The 17,667-nt window shown below is 39.3% G+C and overlaps 3 protein-coding genes across 4 annotated transcripts in view; all 3 read right to left on the bottom strand.

The window, feature by feature from the left end:
- Positions 1 to 17,667, bottom strand: part of LOC137615157 (phospholipid-transporting ATPase ABCA3-like) — a 503,547-nt gene that overhangs the window by 402,361 nt on the left and 83,519 nt on the right. The window lies entirely within an intron of this gene.
- Positions 1 to 17,667, bottom strand: part of LOC137615159 (transient receptor potential channel pyrexia-like) — a 495,727-nt gene that overhangs the window by 42,578 nt on the left and 435,482 nt on the right.
- Positions 1 to 17,667, bottom strand: part of LOC137615151 (mitochondrial import inner membrane translocase subunit Tim21) — a 98,846-nt gene that overhangs the window by 20,114 nt on the left and 61,065 nt on the right. Inside the window, exons 3-4 of the mRNA XM_068344784.1 lie at positions 15,047 to 15,162; positions 7,573 to 7,691 (exon numbers count right to left, since the gene is read on the bottom strand). Of these exons, the coding sequence (XP_068200885.1) occupies positions 7,573 to 7,691; positions 15,047 to 15,162 (235 nt within the window). The remainder of the gene's footprint in view (positions 1 to 7,572; positions 7,692 to 15,046; positions 15,163 to 17,667) is intronic.

Below are 17,667 nucleotides of genomic sequence, written 5' to 3' on the forward strand. Positions count from 1 at the left end.
AGACCTTATACATGGACCCTAAGTTTATTGGCTTACGGTAAATTTAATGGTTTACAGTATCAACATTTTTTGGGAGTCTTGGGTTTTGCGTTGAACTTGAGATTGGCATTTCCCTACACACATCAGTGATAGGGCCATTATCTAAAAGCCACTTTAATGACCATCATTCCACACACAGAGAATTCTGCAGCATCAGTTGAGGCAAACCCAACTTAGTACAGTATAACACTACGTAATTTCACACAAAGGTCATCAAAATTAGTAGAGGTTTTACGATTAGCAACCTCATAATGCTTAAAGCCTTAACCCAGATTTTGATGCAGAAATAATCCACTATAGTTGCTTCAAGAAGCTATGGTAAATTAGACAGTATATGTAAAGTAATCAAATTTCAATACTAATTTGCATTTTTCCTAACTATAAAAACCTGAGTTCTTAGGAATATGATTTCTACAAAGCTGGAAAACTAATCTTTAAATTAAAACAAGGTGTTGGTAGTTACTGGAAGGTGATGGGAGAGCAGGCCTGCTTTCACCTACGGCGCATGAGGTGGATATTTGGATACCTTAGTTAAGAAAAACACAAACGACTAATTTAACTGAGTTTTGTTCCTGTTCCTACACGAATACAAAACCTTGAAAATATCACAAAACTTGCAGAGTAAAATCCCATATGGCTAAAAGCACTCGGATCTTTTGGGAGCTAATGACTCCAATCCTACACTTCCTATGGCCTTATTTTTAGACTATCATATAATCTCTACTGACAGTATCTGGGTCTACATTATCCATCCTTCCCTTCGGCAGAATGATGGGATAATGAACACTTCTATTTATTTCTCTTGAAATATAAAGTATCCTCATTAGTGAAGTGTACCTGCAACACAATGGTGCAACTACTGCACTCCAAGGATGGGGAAGGAAGAAGAAGAAAGGCCCAACAATCTCACTCTCAACCTCAACCGACGGTTCAACACGCTTGGGTGCATTGCTTATTGTCTTGGGAGGGAGCTAGGTTTGCTAAACTACTAGTTGTGACATTGCCACAAATCCTATGGTAAAGGAGTGACTTGTGGGTGCATTATGTAAGTAGAAGGCTCCAAGGTGGTCTAAGAGGTGGTCCAGAAACCTGACCCACTGATAAGCTTTTCTATAAAGCAAGAATTGCTACCCCCTTCTATGACCTCATGAGCTAGTGCCTGTGTCACAAGTCCTTTCGGCTTACCTTGTTCTGAGGCTACCAATCTTCTAATGACCTCTCAAAGGCAGAAAGAGATGGTATTTTAAATCTTTAATCTTACTGAGCTAATGAATAAGTCCTAGGTCTTTTTGAAGTACTGTAGTACTTTGGAACCCACTAATAGGGGGCAAGAAGAAAATCATTAGGACTTTTTGTCACTTTCCTTGGGGAAGAAGATAATGAAGAGTTTGCTGCCACCAATGCTCAGAATGGGTAAACAAATAAGCAGCAGCGTAGTTCTCCTACACATTTGGTCGAAGCCAAAGCAAACAAAAACTCCATAGTAAACGTTGGGGAGACCTTTTTAGGGACCTGAGAACCTTAGTTACATTCCAAGCAAGTGATTTGATATCCTGGGGCAGGCAGGACTGGTCATAACTCCTCATTACTATTGATACTTCCCACATAGCAAAGGTCTACTACTTTTAGTTAGTTTAAAGACATGGCTGAAGGCTGAGCAAAAAACCTTTTAACACCGCGACTGAAAGGAATTTTTCTCCGCAGGAAAACGAGGAAGTCCACAATTTACGAAATAGAGGCTCCAAGAGGAGAAATACCCCTTCGACAACATCTACTGCAAAACACTGCACACACAGAGGTACCTAGACAACAACTGTGCAGTTGGAAAAAGCCTCTCACTCTACCTCGACCGGTTTAGCAACAGGGATGTCACCGAGTCATGGTATGTCTGTAGGAGTTGATACAGAAGGTTGAGCTATTGGGACACCTGCCATGGAGCCTGCTTGCAGCCACCTGGGTGCCACCGTCATCCCGAGGCTTAGGGTTGACCATACCCTGTTGATTAGCAGAAAGGAATAAACATCTACCAGGGGTGTTGTTAGTTTTCCAATACCGCTGCCTCATCCGGAACCAGTGAACATTACACTGGTAGCTTTTTGTTCACCATTGTAGCAAACAGGTTAATCACTGGTGAACCCCATAGAATCAAAATATTCCTCGCTACTTGAGGATGAAGGGACCACTAACGTTGCAATTTAGGTGCAGAGAAGCAGTACGGTAACTCCTTGGTTGCAATGTATTACATTAGTGTTTTCCCTCATCAATACTACCAAGTACTGTTGAAATGAGAGCTGCCTTCATTTCCAAAAGGTTCATGTGCCAATTCTTCTCTACCTGGGCCTGGGCCTGCCACCAATCAATTTAGACGGGCTCCCCAACCTTCCTTTACGACATCTAAGGAGAGTATTCTATATGGGCCCCTTTCCTGCGGTTCTTGTTCTCTAGTCACCAGTGGAAGTATGGATCTTACCTCCTGATCTACAGGAACTGCATGGTATAGAGAATTGCTGCTCTAGTTCCAATGTCTCTTGAGGCACCACTGGAGAGAATATGAGTGCAACCAAGTTTTTACAAGAAAGAAAAATAACCCTCCAATTGTTGCCATCGTCAGCCTGGAAGATGCTGGTGATGGAGGAATGGATGAGCCATCCTCCTGAATCTGGCAATCTTGTCATCTGAAAGGAACACCTTTCCTACCACCACATCTGTGTTCATTCCTAGGTGTATACAGTAATCAGCTGGACTTACAATTTACCATGAACCTCAGATCGTGGAAAAAAGCGAGACAACTGTCTTAATGTTGAACGAGTTGCCTGTTGCGACTCCCGAAGGACCAACCAATTATCCAGGTACATCAATAACCTGATCCCATTGGCGTGTGCCTACCACAAGACTAGCGTAAAGACTCTCATGAATATGCTTGAGATGTGATCGCCATTCCAAAGAACAGAACTTTTAATGGGTATACTTTGCCGATAACGGAATACCACAGGAACTTTCACAATGAATGATGGACAGGGATCTGAAAGTACACATATATCATATCCATCAATATCATGAAGTTCATCCCAATTATTTGTCTTACTATGCTCCTCATCCCCATCTTGAAAGGAGCTTGTTGGAAAAACCTCTTCAGAATGGAGAGGTCAATCATAGGACCCCCAACCAATAGAAGACTTTTCCACACACACACACACACACACACACCAAACACACACACACACACCAAAAAAAAAAAAAAAAAAAAAAAAAAAAAAAAAAAAAAAAAAAAAAAAAAAAAAAAAAAAAAAAAAAAACATGCTGATAAAACCTTGTCGGGTGCCCTTGTCCAGTATCTTTTGGACCTCTTAACAAAATTTGGTCTTTCTGTTAATTCGTATGCTAGGACAATGACCCCTTTGCAACTTCAGTGAGAGTGACGGGAGGAGCAGTCAGTGAATGGGATGCAGTAGCCATGACGAAGGACATCCACATTCACTCTTCCATGATGTGGTACTGCTACCAAGCCCACTGACTAGTTGGGCATCCCCCAACAAGCTGGAGGAAAGGGATATTTGGCTCCACTAATACTTCTTCCTCTTCTCTTCTGGATGACACAAGAAGGAAAAGGAGGAGCAACGTCCAAAGTTCTAAAAGAAGAGGAGGCAGTAAGAACTGTCACTTTCGACCCACTCCTTGCCTTTTGAGTTGCGGGTGGATCTTAAAGCCATTGTTGTCACCTTAAGGGTTGTTGTTGTTGTGTTCTTGAAGGGAGAAAGAATCCTGACTGAACCTTCTGTACTTCTAAACTGTTCCATCAATGTCTCCCATACTGTTCGCAAACTTGGAGGGAGGCTACAGCATCCTTCTGCTTAAGAACCCAGTTTGTATATTTGTTTGTCATCTGGTGTGTGAACATCACTACCTTTAACCCAGAGAACACCAGGTCGTTAAACCGTTTCCTCTTCTAAGCATCCGACAGATCCTTAATTGTGGAAAAGTAGGCTAGTGTTCCCCCATCAATGATCTATATCCAGGATGTTGCCTAAAGGGTAGACATGGCTGTAGCCTCCATGATTGCCAAGTCTTCAGCTGAAAAGATCTTCAATATGCTAATCCCTCTGTCAACATACCCGAAGTTAAGGTTGATAACTACCTCCACTAGCAGAGAAGAATGGTCGGCATCTTCGGTTGCATCAAACAAATTTTTCTTGAAGTGGGGGGAGGCAAGATGTATGAGAACCAGCTCTCCTTTAAGGAATTTCCGCAGCCTGTGGCCCGAGATTCTCCAGTCTTGATTACTTCTTTGGCCAACTGGGACCAAGGTACCCAGAGAAGGTTTAGCACTCTGCAGACCACCCAAAAGTCCCACTTTAAAATCACATCAGGATGATTCGCTTCTCTGTCCAGTGAGGACTGATATGCACAGTATTTCACTAATAAAGAGGACTCAGCCTTCAGATTGCACCATCTTTTGAGTGAAGAGTTCCTTCCCAGCCTTGATTGGTTCTCCCAGTCCATTGACTTGTCTTATCAGGAATAAAACTTTCAAGAAACTGGATTTGGGACGTAAACCTGGTACCGAGGAGGCCAATATCAATCGAATCCTATCTGGCAGTATGACTTGTCACTGTGCTTGGGAGATGGCTGCTGCCATCTGAATGAACATCTTTCTTGACCAAAATCTAAACATGGGTGGTATTGGACAGGTTCCCCTTCCCTAGAGTTATCATTCTTCATCTCGACTTGGTAGCTGTGCTATCCTTGGGTGGCAGAGCCACATCCTGTGCTACTATCCATCAGCAGTTTCAAAGAGCCTAAGCCCAAAGGTAATGGGGAGGACTCTCTTCAGTGCAATCATGCCTATTTTTTGGTTGTGTCCTTTCAGGTTGGAGGACTCACCAGGGGACTGGAGCTCAATAGGAGAGGCCCTATAGGCCTCTGTCCCAAAGCACTAATTACTAGCAAAGTGCTGGTCTTGAAACCTGTGGTGGTTCAAGGGGGATATCATCTTGTCCCTAACGGTAGCGATATTGCATTGTCATCAGTACGCTTCAGGATCTATAAACACACGAACATCCTCAAATAACTTCCAATATTCAGGCATCCGTTTCCCTTAGTGAACCCAAGATGAAAGAGTGCAAGGTATTGCTTTATTGTCATCTGCCGATACAAGAGTGTATAGGCAGTTAGAAGCAGAGCGCTAGTGAGACACAGAATGCTCAAGTCCTGTGCGTGCCAAGGAGCACCCAGTGACAAAAGAAAGAGTGTCTTACACTTGTTCAATACATGTGAGCTCTCATGGGAGTTTATGAACATGCAACTGTTCAAACTCAGACGTGCACGAGTATAGGCAGGATCCCATTCATCAGATTTTGTCTTCGATGAGGTGTATGGGTGACACTCACAATACTTGTAATCTTTCGCGCGCTGACACACCAAGACGTGCATGGTACTATTAATAATAATGATAATATCATTATTAGTGCTAACTAACCTACAAAGCTTATTTGCAGAAGTAAGATCCTACAATCACAAGTACTCTAAAAAAGAAAATTTCTTTGTGAAGTAAGAAAATAAGGAAACATACAATAGTGTGCCTCAAGCAAACATCTGTAACCCAAGACAGTGGAAAACCATGGTACAGAGACTATGGCACTACCCAAGACTAGATAACAATGGTTCGATTTTGGAGTGTCCTCCTAGAAGAGCTGCTTACCATATGCATAGCTAAGCAGTCTCTTCTAACCTTACAGAAAGGAAAGTAGCCAATGAACAATTACAGTGCAATACAGTAGTTAACCCCTGGAGTGAAGACAAATTTTTTGTTTATCTTAGTGTTATTAGGTGTTTGAGGAAAGAGGAGAATGTGTATAGAATAGGCCAAACTATTTGGTGTATAAGTAGGTAAAGTAAAAAGTATCCGTAACCAGAGAGGGTTCCAACATGGTAATATTTGGTCAGTCAACGGATTAAGCTGGTGCCTTGGCTAACCTACTACCTAACAGGAGAAAAACCATAATCATGTGAATGTTCTTTATAAGCAAGCTCTCGTGGGCACTAGTAGGTGCAAACAGGGGAGGAATACCCAAAAGAGTAAGCTTGCACAATGGTTTGCTAAATAGGTGCTTCTAGCTTCAAGCAGGAAATATCAGTTTCCGTCTTTCCATTCAGGTGATGAAGGATCCCTGGGAGAGCCCCAAAATCCTCCTTGTAACTTTTTATAGAGGGGAGGAAATCCTTTCTAAGTCCTGAAGAAGGCCATGCATGGGCATCAAGGTCCTATAACACACAATGGTGGTGCCTGCAGGTGCAACTAGAATGGTAAACCCTCTTTGCAAGCCAGCAAGAGTTAACAGCAGTCTCTTCATGGAAGAAGTACCTTACAAATATATAAAGGGCCATAATACCCTCAGGACATTGTCCCCAGGATCAACATCTGAAACCAATTTGAAGGACTTGTTCTGAGAAGGAAGTCCACCTATTTCTCTAGGCTTCCCCATCCCGAGGTTGACCTGAGGTTAGGTTAAGACCATCGCCCTTCATCACACCAGCAAGAGAAGAGGCCAAAGGGGAAATGCCAACTTTCTAGACTTCAAGGAAGACCCAGAAGGAGAAGAATCATGCTTGAACTTCTTCCTTCTCCTGCCATATGCCTGCCACTGGGACGGTGACCACTCCCCACATTGCGAGTAATCAAAACCCCTGTAGGTTGGACACAAAGAATGGGGATCAAACTTAAACCTGCTTAAGAAGGCTCAGCAACTACAAACGGTAATCAAAGCTGGGTCTGCATGTCTATGTTTGCTTTCTCCACCACTCACACACTTCAAAAGTAAGCCTGAACAACAAAACAAAATTGAATCAGCCAAGTTTAAGTTAAGGTGCCAAGAGTATGTCCTTACGCATTGGTGGCTTAAATCAAAGTGGCTACTTAGTGAGCTGGCAAGGTGGCCAAAGCTTCCTCGCCACTAACAAGTAACTACCGACACCTTGTTATAATTTTAGCAGGAGAGTTTCCAGCTTCGCTGAAATCCTGCTCTGCCTGAAGGACAGAGATTTGTATCCATGTAGGAACATATACAAAAAGAGCAGATGAAATGTTATTAATGTGAAGCTAAAAATAAGAAAATATGCTCAGTTTGGTGACCAAGAGTAGTTAGAAAAAAAAACAGAAAAAAAAATGCATAAAAAACTAGCGCAAAAGAGCAGAAAGCATGTAATATTTGGTTTACATCCTACAGTGGGGGATTTTTAACACAGTTTAGCCAGTAGCAGCATCATAAGTATGCCTACTCTGTGAGGTGGATATGAATGTTTATTTAAAACTGAAAAGTAAGACTATCAGCCAAAGAATAAAAATTTAAATTATAATCGACTTAACAGTACTGTATTATGTTCTGCATAACATTCACCAAAAGTAGTTTGGTTACAATTTTATTCTACGTTGGGCGAATACCATGTTCTCTATGTGCCAATTATGAAATTTTCCTTTGTAATATGCAGTACTACAAACCTTTAGGTATTCATATAGATGAAGATTTAGAGCCTTACCTGACGTGCTGTCTACGACCTCTCCTACTTTCCTCACCGTAACATTTCACCGAATCGCCAAGAAAATCTATTACTCTTGGATGTGTCGAGCATTTTTCAACTGCTGCAGTATACACAGTCTAAAATAAAAGAAAAATACAAAATAAAAATAACTAAGTCATATACATTCCACAAGACAAACAATTTCTCAAAATTATGAAATATCCATTTTTAACACTATTGTTGACCAAGAGCAGCTTTTATTGAAAATGCTTACTCATCTAGAGTTTAGACTGTACTGTACAGTACTTTACTATCTATTCTTACAGTGCATATCAACTGCTAACTGAAGTTTTATCACTATCATCACATACTGTATTGAATTATAAATAATTATTTTGCAGATCAAGTTATAGAAAAATTTTCAATTCTAAAGGATAATTCATCACACAAATTTTGTTTCAAATTTTATCGGTATGACACCATAATGATTTCAAATTGCAAATGGCTAAAGGTATTTTGTGAATCCTAATATATGCATTTCAAATAAAACCAGTTCTTTCAAAAGCATTACAGTATATATTTGGGCTCCCAAATCAATGTCCACATCACCATGCTCCTTTAAGGGGTAGTGACATAATTGCTGTAAGCATTACTAAAGAGGCTTTGCAGAATTTCCAGTAGGCAAGGATGTAGGGACACCTTCAATCTTACAACCTGCCCCTGGTATCTGAGAATGTCTGCTAGTAAATATCTCTTTCATGAAATGTACCTGGTTGACAGATCTACAGCATTGTCCTCTGCCCAGATGTGCACCTGCTTTGTTTTCTCACATAGATTGTGTGAAGCAGTGTTCTTTTTGCTTATTGACATTAGGCACGACTGTAGCGTCATCACTCATTAACACTACATAGTGCTTCATCAATTCTGGTTGGAAAAGCCTACAGTGCTAAGAACACTGCTCATGTTTCCCAACCAGCTGATACACAAGTACTTTCTTGGACCCCACATGTAAGGCACTTGCTTTCTCTTGAGTGTGTGCCCCATTCATAATTATTACTATTACTTGCTAAGCTACAACCCTAGTTGAAAAAGCAGAGTGCTATAAGCCCAGGGGCTCTAACAGGGAAAATAGCCCAGCCAGGAAAGGAAACAAGGAAAAATTAAATATTTTAAGAAGAATAACAACATTAAAATAAATATCTATGTAAACTAAAAAACTTTTAACAAAACAAGAGGAAAAGAAATAAGATTGAATAGTGTGCCTGAGTACACCCTCAAGCAAGAGAACTAACCCAAGACATTGGAAGACCATGGTACAGAGGCTATGGCACTAATCATGCTTGGATTGTCTGCAAACAGCAGTATCTCTAGAGGGGGGAGTTTACGTGACATTCCAATGTTCACCCAACAGGAAAGGTCATCTTGTACCTTTGTTCCTGTGAGGAGATCCCTGGCTGTTGATTTGTGACTCTTCAAACAGCAATGAACCAACTGCTGGTGGAGACACTCCTGCAGAGTGAGTTTCTCCAACAAGATGTCCCAACAGATATTGTCACTGTAAAGCTGAAAGCTCTTCCCGAGCCTGTTGTTAAATTCATCTGATAGAAAGACACTTGGTGTCTATCAGCATGCCTAAGTACTTCATCCTCTGGTTGAGCATTAAGGACTGCTTTCCCTGTTGACCCCAATCATCAGATCGAGGCCATAGGAAAGCAGCCTTTCTTGATCCTGAAGTAACTGCCAGCTGAAAGTGGTCAGGATTAGCCAGTCATCGAGATACTTCCAAAGGCATATCCCATTAAAGTGGACCCAAGCTGAGACCAGCATGACCACCCGTGTGAATACTTGGGGAAGTGTTGATAGTTTAAAGTACAAGGATTTGAACGAGTACACTACTCCCTTGAGGATGGAATGAAGGTACTTTCTGTTATTATTATTAATGTTACTTGCAAGGCTACGACCCTAGTTGGAAAAGCAGGATGCTATAAGCCCAGGGGCTCCAACAGGGAAAATAGCCCAGTGAGGAAAGGAAACAAGGAAAAATAAAATATTTTAAGAATAGTAACAATATTAAAATATATTTTCATACATAAACTATAAACATTTTAACAAAACAAGAGGAAGAGAAATTAGATAGAATAGTGTGCCCGAGTGTACCCTCAAGCAAGAGAACTATAACCCAAGACAGTGGAAAACCATGGTACAGAGGCTATGACACTAACCAAGACCAGAGAACAATGGTTTGATTTTGGAGTGTCCTCCTAGAAGAGCTGTTTACCATAGCTAGAGTCTCTTCTACCCTTACTAAGAGGAAAGTGGCCACTGCACGATTACATTGCAGTAGTTAACCTAGTGAGAGAAAAAGAATTCTTTGATAATGTCATTGTTGTCAGGTGTATGAGAAGAGAAGAGAATATGTAGATATTAATCTTTGGCACCGTCGTTCAATTAGTTCATTATGCATGTAAAGATTTTTCATAACTCTGACCATCCTTTACATTCAGATCTCCCTGGATAATTCTATCCTGTTCGTAATACTAGGCAAGCAGTTAATTCTAATAGCCAAGCCTTCTCCATCAATACTACGCAGTATTCTAGAAGTTTTATTCCAACTGTCACAAAGTTGTGGAATGATCTTCCTAATCGAGTGGTTGAATCAGTAGAACTTCAAAAGTTCAAAGTTGGAGTAAATGTTTTTATGTTGACCAGGCTGACATGAGTCTTTTTAGAGTTTATATATGACATATCTCCTTTTGACGTTGTTAATAGTTTATATAGGACATATCTGTTTTGACGTTGTTACTGTTTTTAGAATGATATATTGTTAATTCATTCTCATCATTTATTTATTTCCTTATTTCCTTTCCTCACTGGGCTATTTTTCCTTATTGGAGCCCTTGGGCTTATAGCATCATGCTTCTCCAACTAGTGTTGTAGCTAGGCTAGTACAGTAATAATAGTAATAATAATAATAATAATAATAATAATAATAATAATAACAATAATAATAATAGGCCAGACTATTCGGTGTATGTGTAAGCAAAGGGAAAATGAACCATAACCAGAGAAAAGGATCCTATCTAGTACTGTCTGGCCAGTTAAAGGACCCCATAACTCTCTAGGGGTAGTATTTCAACGGGTGGCTGGTGCCCTGGCCAACCTACTACCTGTTGAACTGAAGAATGATTACCTGCAAATATGTGAACTTCAGGTCCAACAAAACCATGAAGTCTTCCACTCTGATGGTAGATCTGATGGTGCATGCCATCTCCATGATGAATGGATTCCAATAGAGAAATGTGTTAAGTGAGAGGTCTCCAAACCCCAATCAATTTCCCCATAAGGTTCTAACCACTAGAGCCTCCATGGGGGAAGCAGGTTAGGAAAACACCTTATGGGCTGAAGAAGGCTGGTGCCTTTCCCCTTAAAACAGCCAGGGGCAGCAAAACCTCCTCCCACCAACTAAGCACCAGTGATAACCAAGGAAGACCCACTTTCTTCAGTTAATTTTTTCATCGAGTCTCCATAAATTTACACCTAGTAAGAGATGACAGCATACAGTAATGTCACCCACAATAGGAACAAGGAGGAAAAGGTTAAAAGGCAGGTTAGCAGAGAAATCTGTTACAAATTTACGGTTCATCCGGAGTCGTCTTATCCTTGTACTCTTCCTTTAATCTGGGCTCCCATCATGACATCTGTCCGCACACTTATCCCTTTTTAAAATGAGAATGCAAATTATTAAAATGGCCAAAACTAGAAAGACAACAAGAGTACAGCTTCACTGCTTGCAGCCTAAGTCAAAAGTGAGTGTCCACCGGATGAAAGGTGAGCGGGGCTTCCCCTCACCCTGTCAGTAGTTAACTCGTTAAATTTCAACATCAGTTCCAGCCTTTGCTGAAGTCATATTAAAGGATGATGGTTTGCATTCATGTAGATGAAATTCTGCTATAAATAGAAATTTAAATTTGATTTAAACCTTTGCTTTTTAAAAATGTTTTACTGTACTGTAATCTTAAAAAGAGGTAAACTCGATATCAGATAAATGTCAAAAGTTTTCATACTCACAAAATTTTTTCTTCTAAAGACTGCATATGTAAAATATGTCTCATGGTTAAAATCATGTCACACTCACTGCACTTGAGAACCCCGGTATCTCAGGAGTTGAGCACATTAAAACCCCATAGGTTATCTCATATGACCAATACAAAATCTTGCTAAAATGACTTCTGTTCTTTTGTCTTTGTGGGTCTGCTGATTCCCATGGAGAAACAATTAGCCCAATTTATTTTCAATTCATTGTTTTCTGATTCATTATTCCACATAGCCATTTTGTTAGGAGTAAAAGGAGTTTACACAAAGAAAAAATCCTATTTTTGGTTTTGTGTGGTCTCCAACAGCTTTCCTGTGGAAGGTTAGAACAGGGAATCCAACACAACAAGAAAACAGGCCAGAAAAAATATTATTTTCCATGCTGCAGAGCCAGTGTATCAATGTTCATTGTAAGGATTCAGTGAGTATAAGAGAGACACAGATTCAGGCTCTATAGAATTTGGATATCCAATGACACATTATCAATGGAAACTAATACCTGGGAGCTTTATGCACTCAACTACAGTACCATCTTTCATATTAACAGTCAGGCTCACATGTCTCTCTAACACCTACACAAGGCTAGGGAGGAGTGGGAGCTCTTGCAGACCACAGTGAACCTCCACAAAAATAGGGGTTTCCTTCATCAAAAATCCCTTTTTGGGTTTATGTGCTGTGTGGCCTCCAAAAACTTGTACCAGAGAAACATTAAAATTGACTCATACACCATAATGGACAACCATCTCCAACCAAGCAAACACTTAACTCAAGGGTACCTGAGTGAGCACAAAATAGTTTGATACTTGCCTCAAAAGATCAAAGGCGTGAAAGCTACATCCCCACCATGGTGGTTCTGCCGAGGGACCATAAATCTCTGGATGTTCTAAAATTATGCATTAGCAAAAAATTCCAAAGCAGCAGCATTTTTTCTCACACCGTGGGTTTAAGCGATGGAGAGAGGATCTTTTTTTTATGATGAGGGAGGTCTACAGAATATGGATAGTCCCTATAGAAAGGGGCTTGTTGGTCAGGGAATTTTGAAATAAACTACCATCTGAAGATGTGGAACTATGCAGGTATGCCTGTAGGATAAATACAGGACAGAGGTTGCCATACCCCAACTATAAAGCTGTGATATAAAGAGGATTCCGAGGATTCCGCCTACGCATAGGCTTTTTATTTTTGGTTAAAAATAGGAGGCCAGGAGTGACGAAGAGGAAATCCTGTTCTCTACAATGTTGCAAACTTGCTGGATCTAGCTCAATTCAAAGCTACTAGAAAAATAGCCTTCTGTGTGATCTAGGGGAGCATGTCAGTCTAATTCCAAGTTAAAAGTTTGTTTGAGAGGTTCTGTTAAGGCAGATTTGTATGATAAGATTGTTGGTGGCTTAAGTTTTCTTTCTTCAAAGAGGTGAACTAGCAAGAAATTCAGGGTTATCTAGCGTGGGGACCTGTTGCTAAGGAAGGTCTCTCATACTATCCATTCCAACTGGTATTATTTGATGGAGGAAGACCTCTACATCTTTTAGGCTATATCACATAATATGCTGAAAATTCTTCTCTGTAAATATGGGAAAAAAATCTAAGCATATAGCTTCTGAGTCCTAAAAGAGGAAGCAGTAATATTCTGATTCAATACTTTTTCATACTGCCATGCTGATTGAAGAGGATGTGCCTTCAGTCTCTAACACAGAGGTAGTAGAAACCATGGGCTGTTAGGCCACTGTGGCACCACCACCAGCTCTGACCCCAAAAATTCTGGAAGGATCTTCAAGACTTTTGAAATCATACTCAGAAGAAACAAATAAATAAGAGGACCGTTTGTTCAAGTCCAAGATTTGGGAATCTCTTGCAACTAACTGCCTGATCCACATTCAAAACTAAAGGGGAAGTTTGGGAATCTTTCTTGTTGCAAACAAGGCCACTTGGAAATCCTAGATAATCTCAAGGATGTCCTGGAACTAGCCTATTTCAAGGTCCATTCTGTCCCCAGGGAGTCTGCTACCACAATGAGGGAACATGAAAGGTAGATCACATATACAAATAGATCCCTCTCCTAAAGGACCTTCAAAATTAGGAGAATCACTGCATTGAGAATTCTTGAGCAGTATCCTCCCCTCCTGAAATAAAACATTGTCACTTAGTTGTCTATGAAAATTTTTATCAGAGTTTCTTCTCAGATCGAGGTACTTCAGCATCAAGGAAACTACTATCAGTTCCAACACATTTATGTGAAATGCTGCAAACCACAAGGACCATTTCCCATACACATTCGTCTCTTCTGAGCTACCTCCCCTGACCAACTTGAACACATCTATATGAATGGATACTGGGGGAAGGACCAAAGATGCTGACATGGAGAGGAACTTTGATGAGGTCCACTGTCTAAGGATTCTTTTGCAGCTACTGGGTAACTTGGATCGTTTGTCTCTAAATCCCCTCTCAGCTGTTCTCCTCCACACCTAATTTGGGTATTTCAATCTGGTCTCCAGAACTGGGTTCACTATTGAAGCAAACTGAAGGTAGTCCAAGATCTTTTCCAGCTGGCGCTTAGACAAGAAACTACTCCAAAGAAAACAATTGACCCTGTGAAGGATTCTTTACAGAAATATCTTTGGGAGACTTAATATGGGTTTTAATGTGTTCCAGTGCAGCCTAGCCATTGGCATATCCTTTCTGGGACTAGTCTAGTTTTTTTTTTCCAATTGAACAAGAAGCCTAAGTCAACAAGAACTTGCAGGACCCAATTTGTGTTTGTGAGGCATAGTTTTCTCATTTCTGCCTAGACTAGCCAATGTTCCGAGCTCCTTGAAACCGAAGAAGTTTGATCACTGACTATGCTAGCTTTGTGAACACCCTTGGAGCTATACTGTGGCAGAAGGGCATCACCCTGAACCTGTATGAAATCCCCCTGATCCAAACCCTAGGAAAAGTAAAAAAATGGCGGACTATAGGGACGTGCCATTAAGCATCTTATGAGACCTACAATATAATACAGATCCAATCCAACCCCATAGGTGTAATAACTGGCAGACATTTGTAGAAGACATCATCTTGAATGCATCGCATCTCATATGTTTGTTGAGACGAGATAGGTCAAGAATTATTCTTCTTTCTGATCTAACCTAACTTACATTTAAGCACAACTTTTATATTTGTGCATTTCCTAGTAAATTTTAACTTCACTTCTTCATAAAGCAGATTTTTCCTCTTCTTTTTATTTCTTTGAAATACTCCTCCAGAAGTGTATTATATTAAAAAAAAAAAAAAAAAAAAAAAACCCAGACTGTATCTACTGAACCTAGCTATACCTTAGCATCAGGAAAAAATCACAATGTAACTGGATGAGCTTGAAAGAAAACCATTACATCTTTTCATACAATATTAAAAGAACTGTTACCTGTGGAGAAAAAGATGACAGAAGTTCCTTAAAAATGGAATATGCTAGAAGTCCAGTGACACCCACACCAACCAGAACAACCGCTGTATAGTATGTTGTGCGTGTAGCTTCTTTAGCTGTGAAAAATAGAGAGTTGTAAAGATAATCACAAGAGCACAATTTTGAATTAAGTCCTACTCCTTGAATGAAATTAGGAAAATATAAAGAACATATTACAAACAAGAAAAAAGATTATCAAGCATAATTATCTATGCTTCACCTTAAATACTGTATACAATTATTCAAGTAAAATATAATTTCCTGTATTAAAAAAATATATACAGATAAAAGACAATAAAGAAAATTAAAAAATAAGATCCATTATTCCAATACTTACCTGGAATTTATGTTTATTCATTCTAGGAATGAAAGACAGGCCAAAATAAGAAAAAAATACAAATCTTTTCCATAACGTGTCAAACACTTGTTCCTGTGGAAAAGAGGCACTAGTGAAGCTAACAAGCGAGTTGAACGCATCGCCTCCAGTCCACCGCAATTTGATCATTCTTTCTTACGTTATAGCTTCAGCCACAAGTCACGACAGTGCATCTCATTTCTTAAATTTTAAATGGTAAAATGATCACTTCCTTTTAAGAATAGAATTATGTTTTCCAAATTTGTAAAGCCTAAATTCTGCAGACAATGCAAACTGAATAAGCTTCTATGGCATAAGCAGACCTCATTTAAAATGCATGATGTGTAGAGGACTCGCATGCTCCTTAGTCATTCGTAGTTCTGAGTGGAGCTCTTTATCAGAGTAGCGTGTATCTGAAATTAGAGCTAGAAACAGGGAATCTAAATAAAATATAAGAGAAGCATCTTAATTTGCAGTCAGTTTTACCAGGCTTTCCTTTTCCTTGCTACTCCTCACACCCTTCAAGCTAAATCTTCTCAATGAAATCAAGTGAAGTCATTTGAGGTTCAAAGTATAGAAGGGTTCGGTCTTGATGATTTCAAAGGGTAACTTAGATCGGAGTTTAATGGTTTGTTAGACAGCAGGCTTAGGAATACAACACTGAAAACATCTGGAATCTCTTTAATAATGTGTAACAGAACTTCCTTTAATTATTGAACATAGTTTTAGTGAGAATTCAAATACTTCACAGGACCTTAGTCCTCCTTCAATGGCTGTATCCTAATTAGTAAAGATGCCGGTTTCTGCTAATCTTCTTCCTTTGGATGAGATATTAGCAGTTAGCTATTCAGTGGATGTACCTGTTACGGACTAGTCCTTTATAACTAACAGCTTTAAAAGAAGGTAAGTTCCTCTCTCACTCTTTAGAGTAAAGGAGGAACTTTAAACTTGCCTTTTGAAAGAACTTGAAAAGAACAAAGGAGATGATTTAGTTATCAAATTGTTGTGCCAAACTTTGCGCACCAAAAGTTTCCTACTGATGTAAAGCTCTAGAAACATAGCGAAGTGCAAAAATATGTGTTTAATACTACCATATTAGTTCTGAACATTTTTTAATTGCAAGATTAATAGATAATCTTTCTAATGAAGGCAGCAAAATGTTACTGCTCCCAAAGTCTTCGATTCTCCTAGATTGTTTACATATACAGATGGAATAATAAATTTGTTCAACATACTCAAATTTTTAGTTACACCTATCTATGCAAAATCAGGATCTAATAAGGGTATGGCTTCTATCCCAGATGTATCACATCCATAGTAGGTCACCTTCCCTTAGAACTTTCAAAAGAAAAGGAACAAAAGGATAAATCAGATTTACAGCCTCTAGTTTCCTTACATTAAGAGGAGGAAATTCAAGAAAGTTCTTTTTGTAAGTTTATGGATCTGTATCCTGATAACTTAATTAAAAAAGAAACTAAATCTTCTCAATGGAAAATTTTCCTTCTACTGTATCTTCTTATTTTACAGATTTTCACTAAATTTCAATACAGTATCTCCCCCCCCCCAGGAATGAAAGCTTGAGTTGAAGTAGTTTTGTAAAAGGGTACTGTATAAATAAGTCTAACCTCTGGTTGCTTTTTGGTCAATACCCATTCGTTTATTATTATCATAACTTGTAAAACTACAACCCTAGGTGGAAAAGCAGGATGCTAAAAGACCTACGGCTCCAAAAGGGAAAAATAGCAAAGTGAGGAAAGGAAATTAATAAACTACAAGAGAAGTAGTGAACAATTAAAATAAAATATTTTTAGAACAATGACAACATTAAAATCGACTTTCATATATAAACTATAAAAAGACTTATGTCAGCTTGTTCAACATAAAAACATTCGCAAGTTTGAACTTTTTAAGTTCCACCAATTCAACTACCTGATTAGGTAGTTCATTGCACAACTTGGTCACAGCTGGATTACAACTTCTAGAATATTGAGTCTCATGAGGGAGAAGGCCTGACTATTAGAATTAACTGCATACCTAGTAATACAAACAGGATGACACTGTTCAGGATGATCTGAATGCAAAGGAGGGTTAGAATTATAAATAAAAAAAACTTATGCAACATGCATAATGAACTAATTGAATGACGGTACCAGAGATTAATATCTAGATCAGGAATAAGAAATTTAATATACCATAAGTTCCCGTCCAACAAATTAGGATGAAATTC

The sequence above is a fragment of the Palaemon carinicauda genome, chromosome 21 (assembly GCF_036898095.1).
Source record: "Palaemon carinicauda isolate YSFRI2023 chromosome 21, ASM3689809v2, whole genome shotgun sequence".
Taxonomy (NCBI): Eukaryota; Metazoa; Arthropoda; class Malacostraca; order Decapoda; family Palaemonidae; genus Palaemon; species Palaemon carinicauda.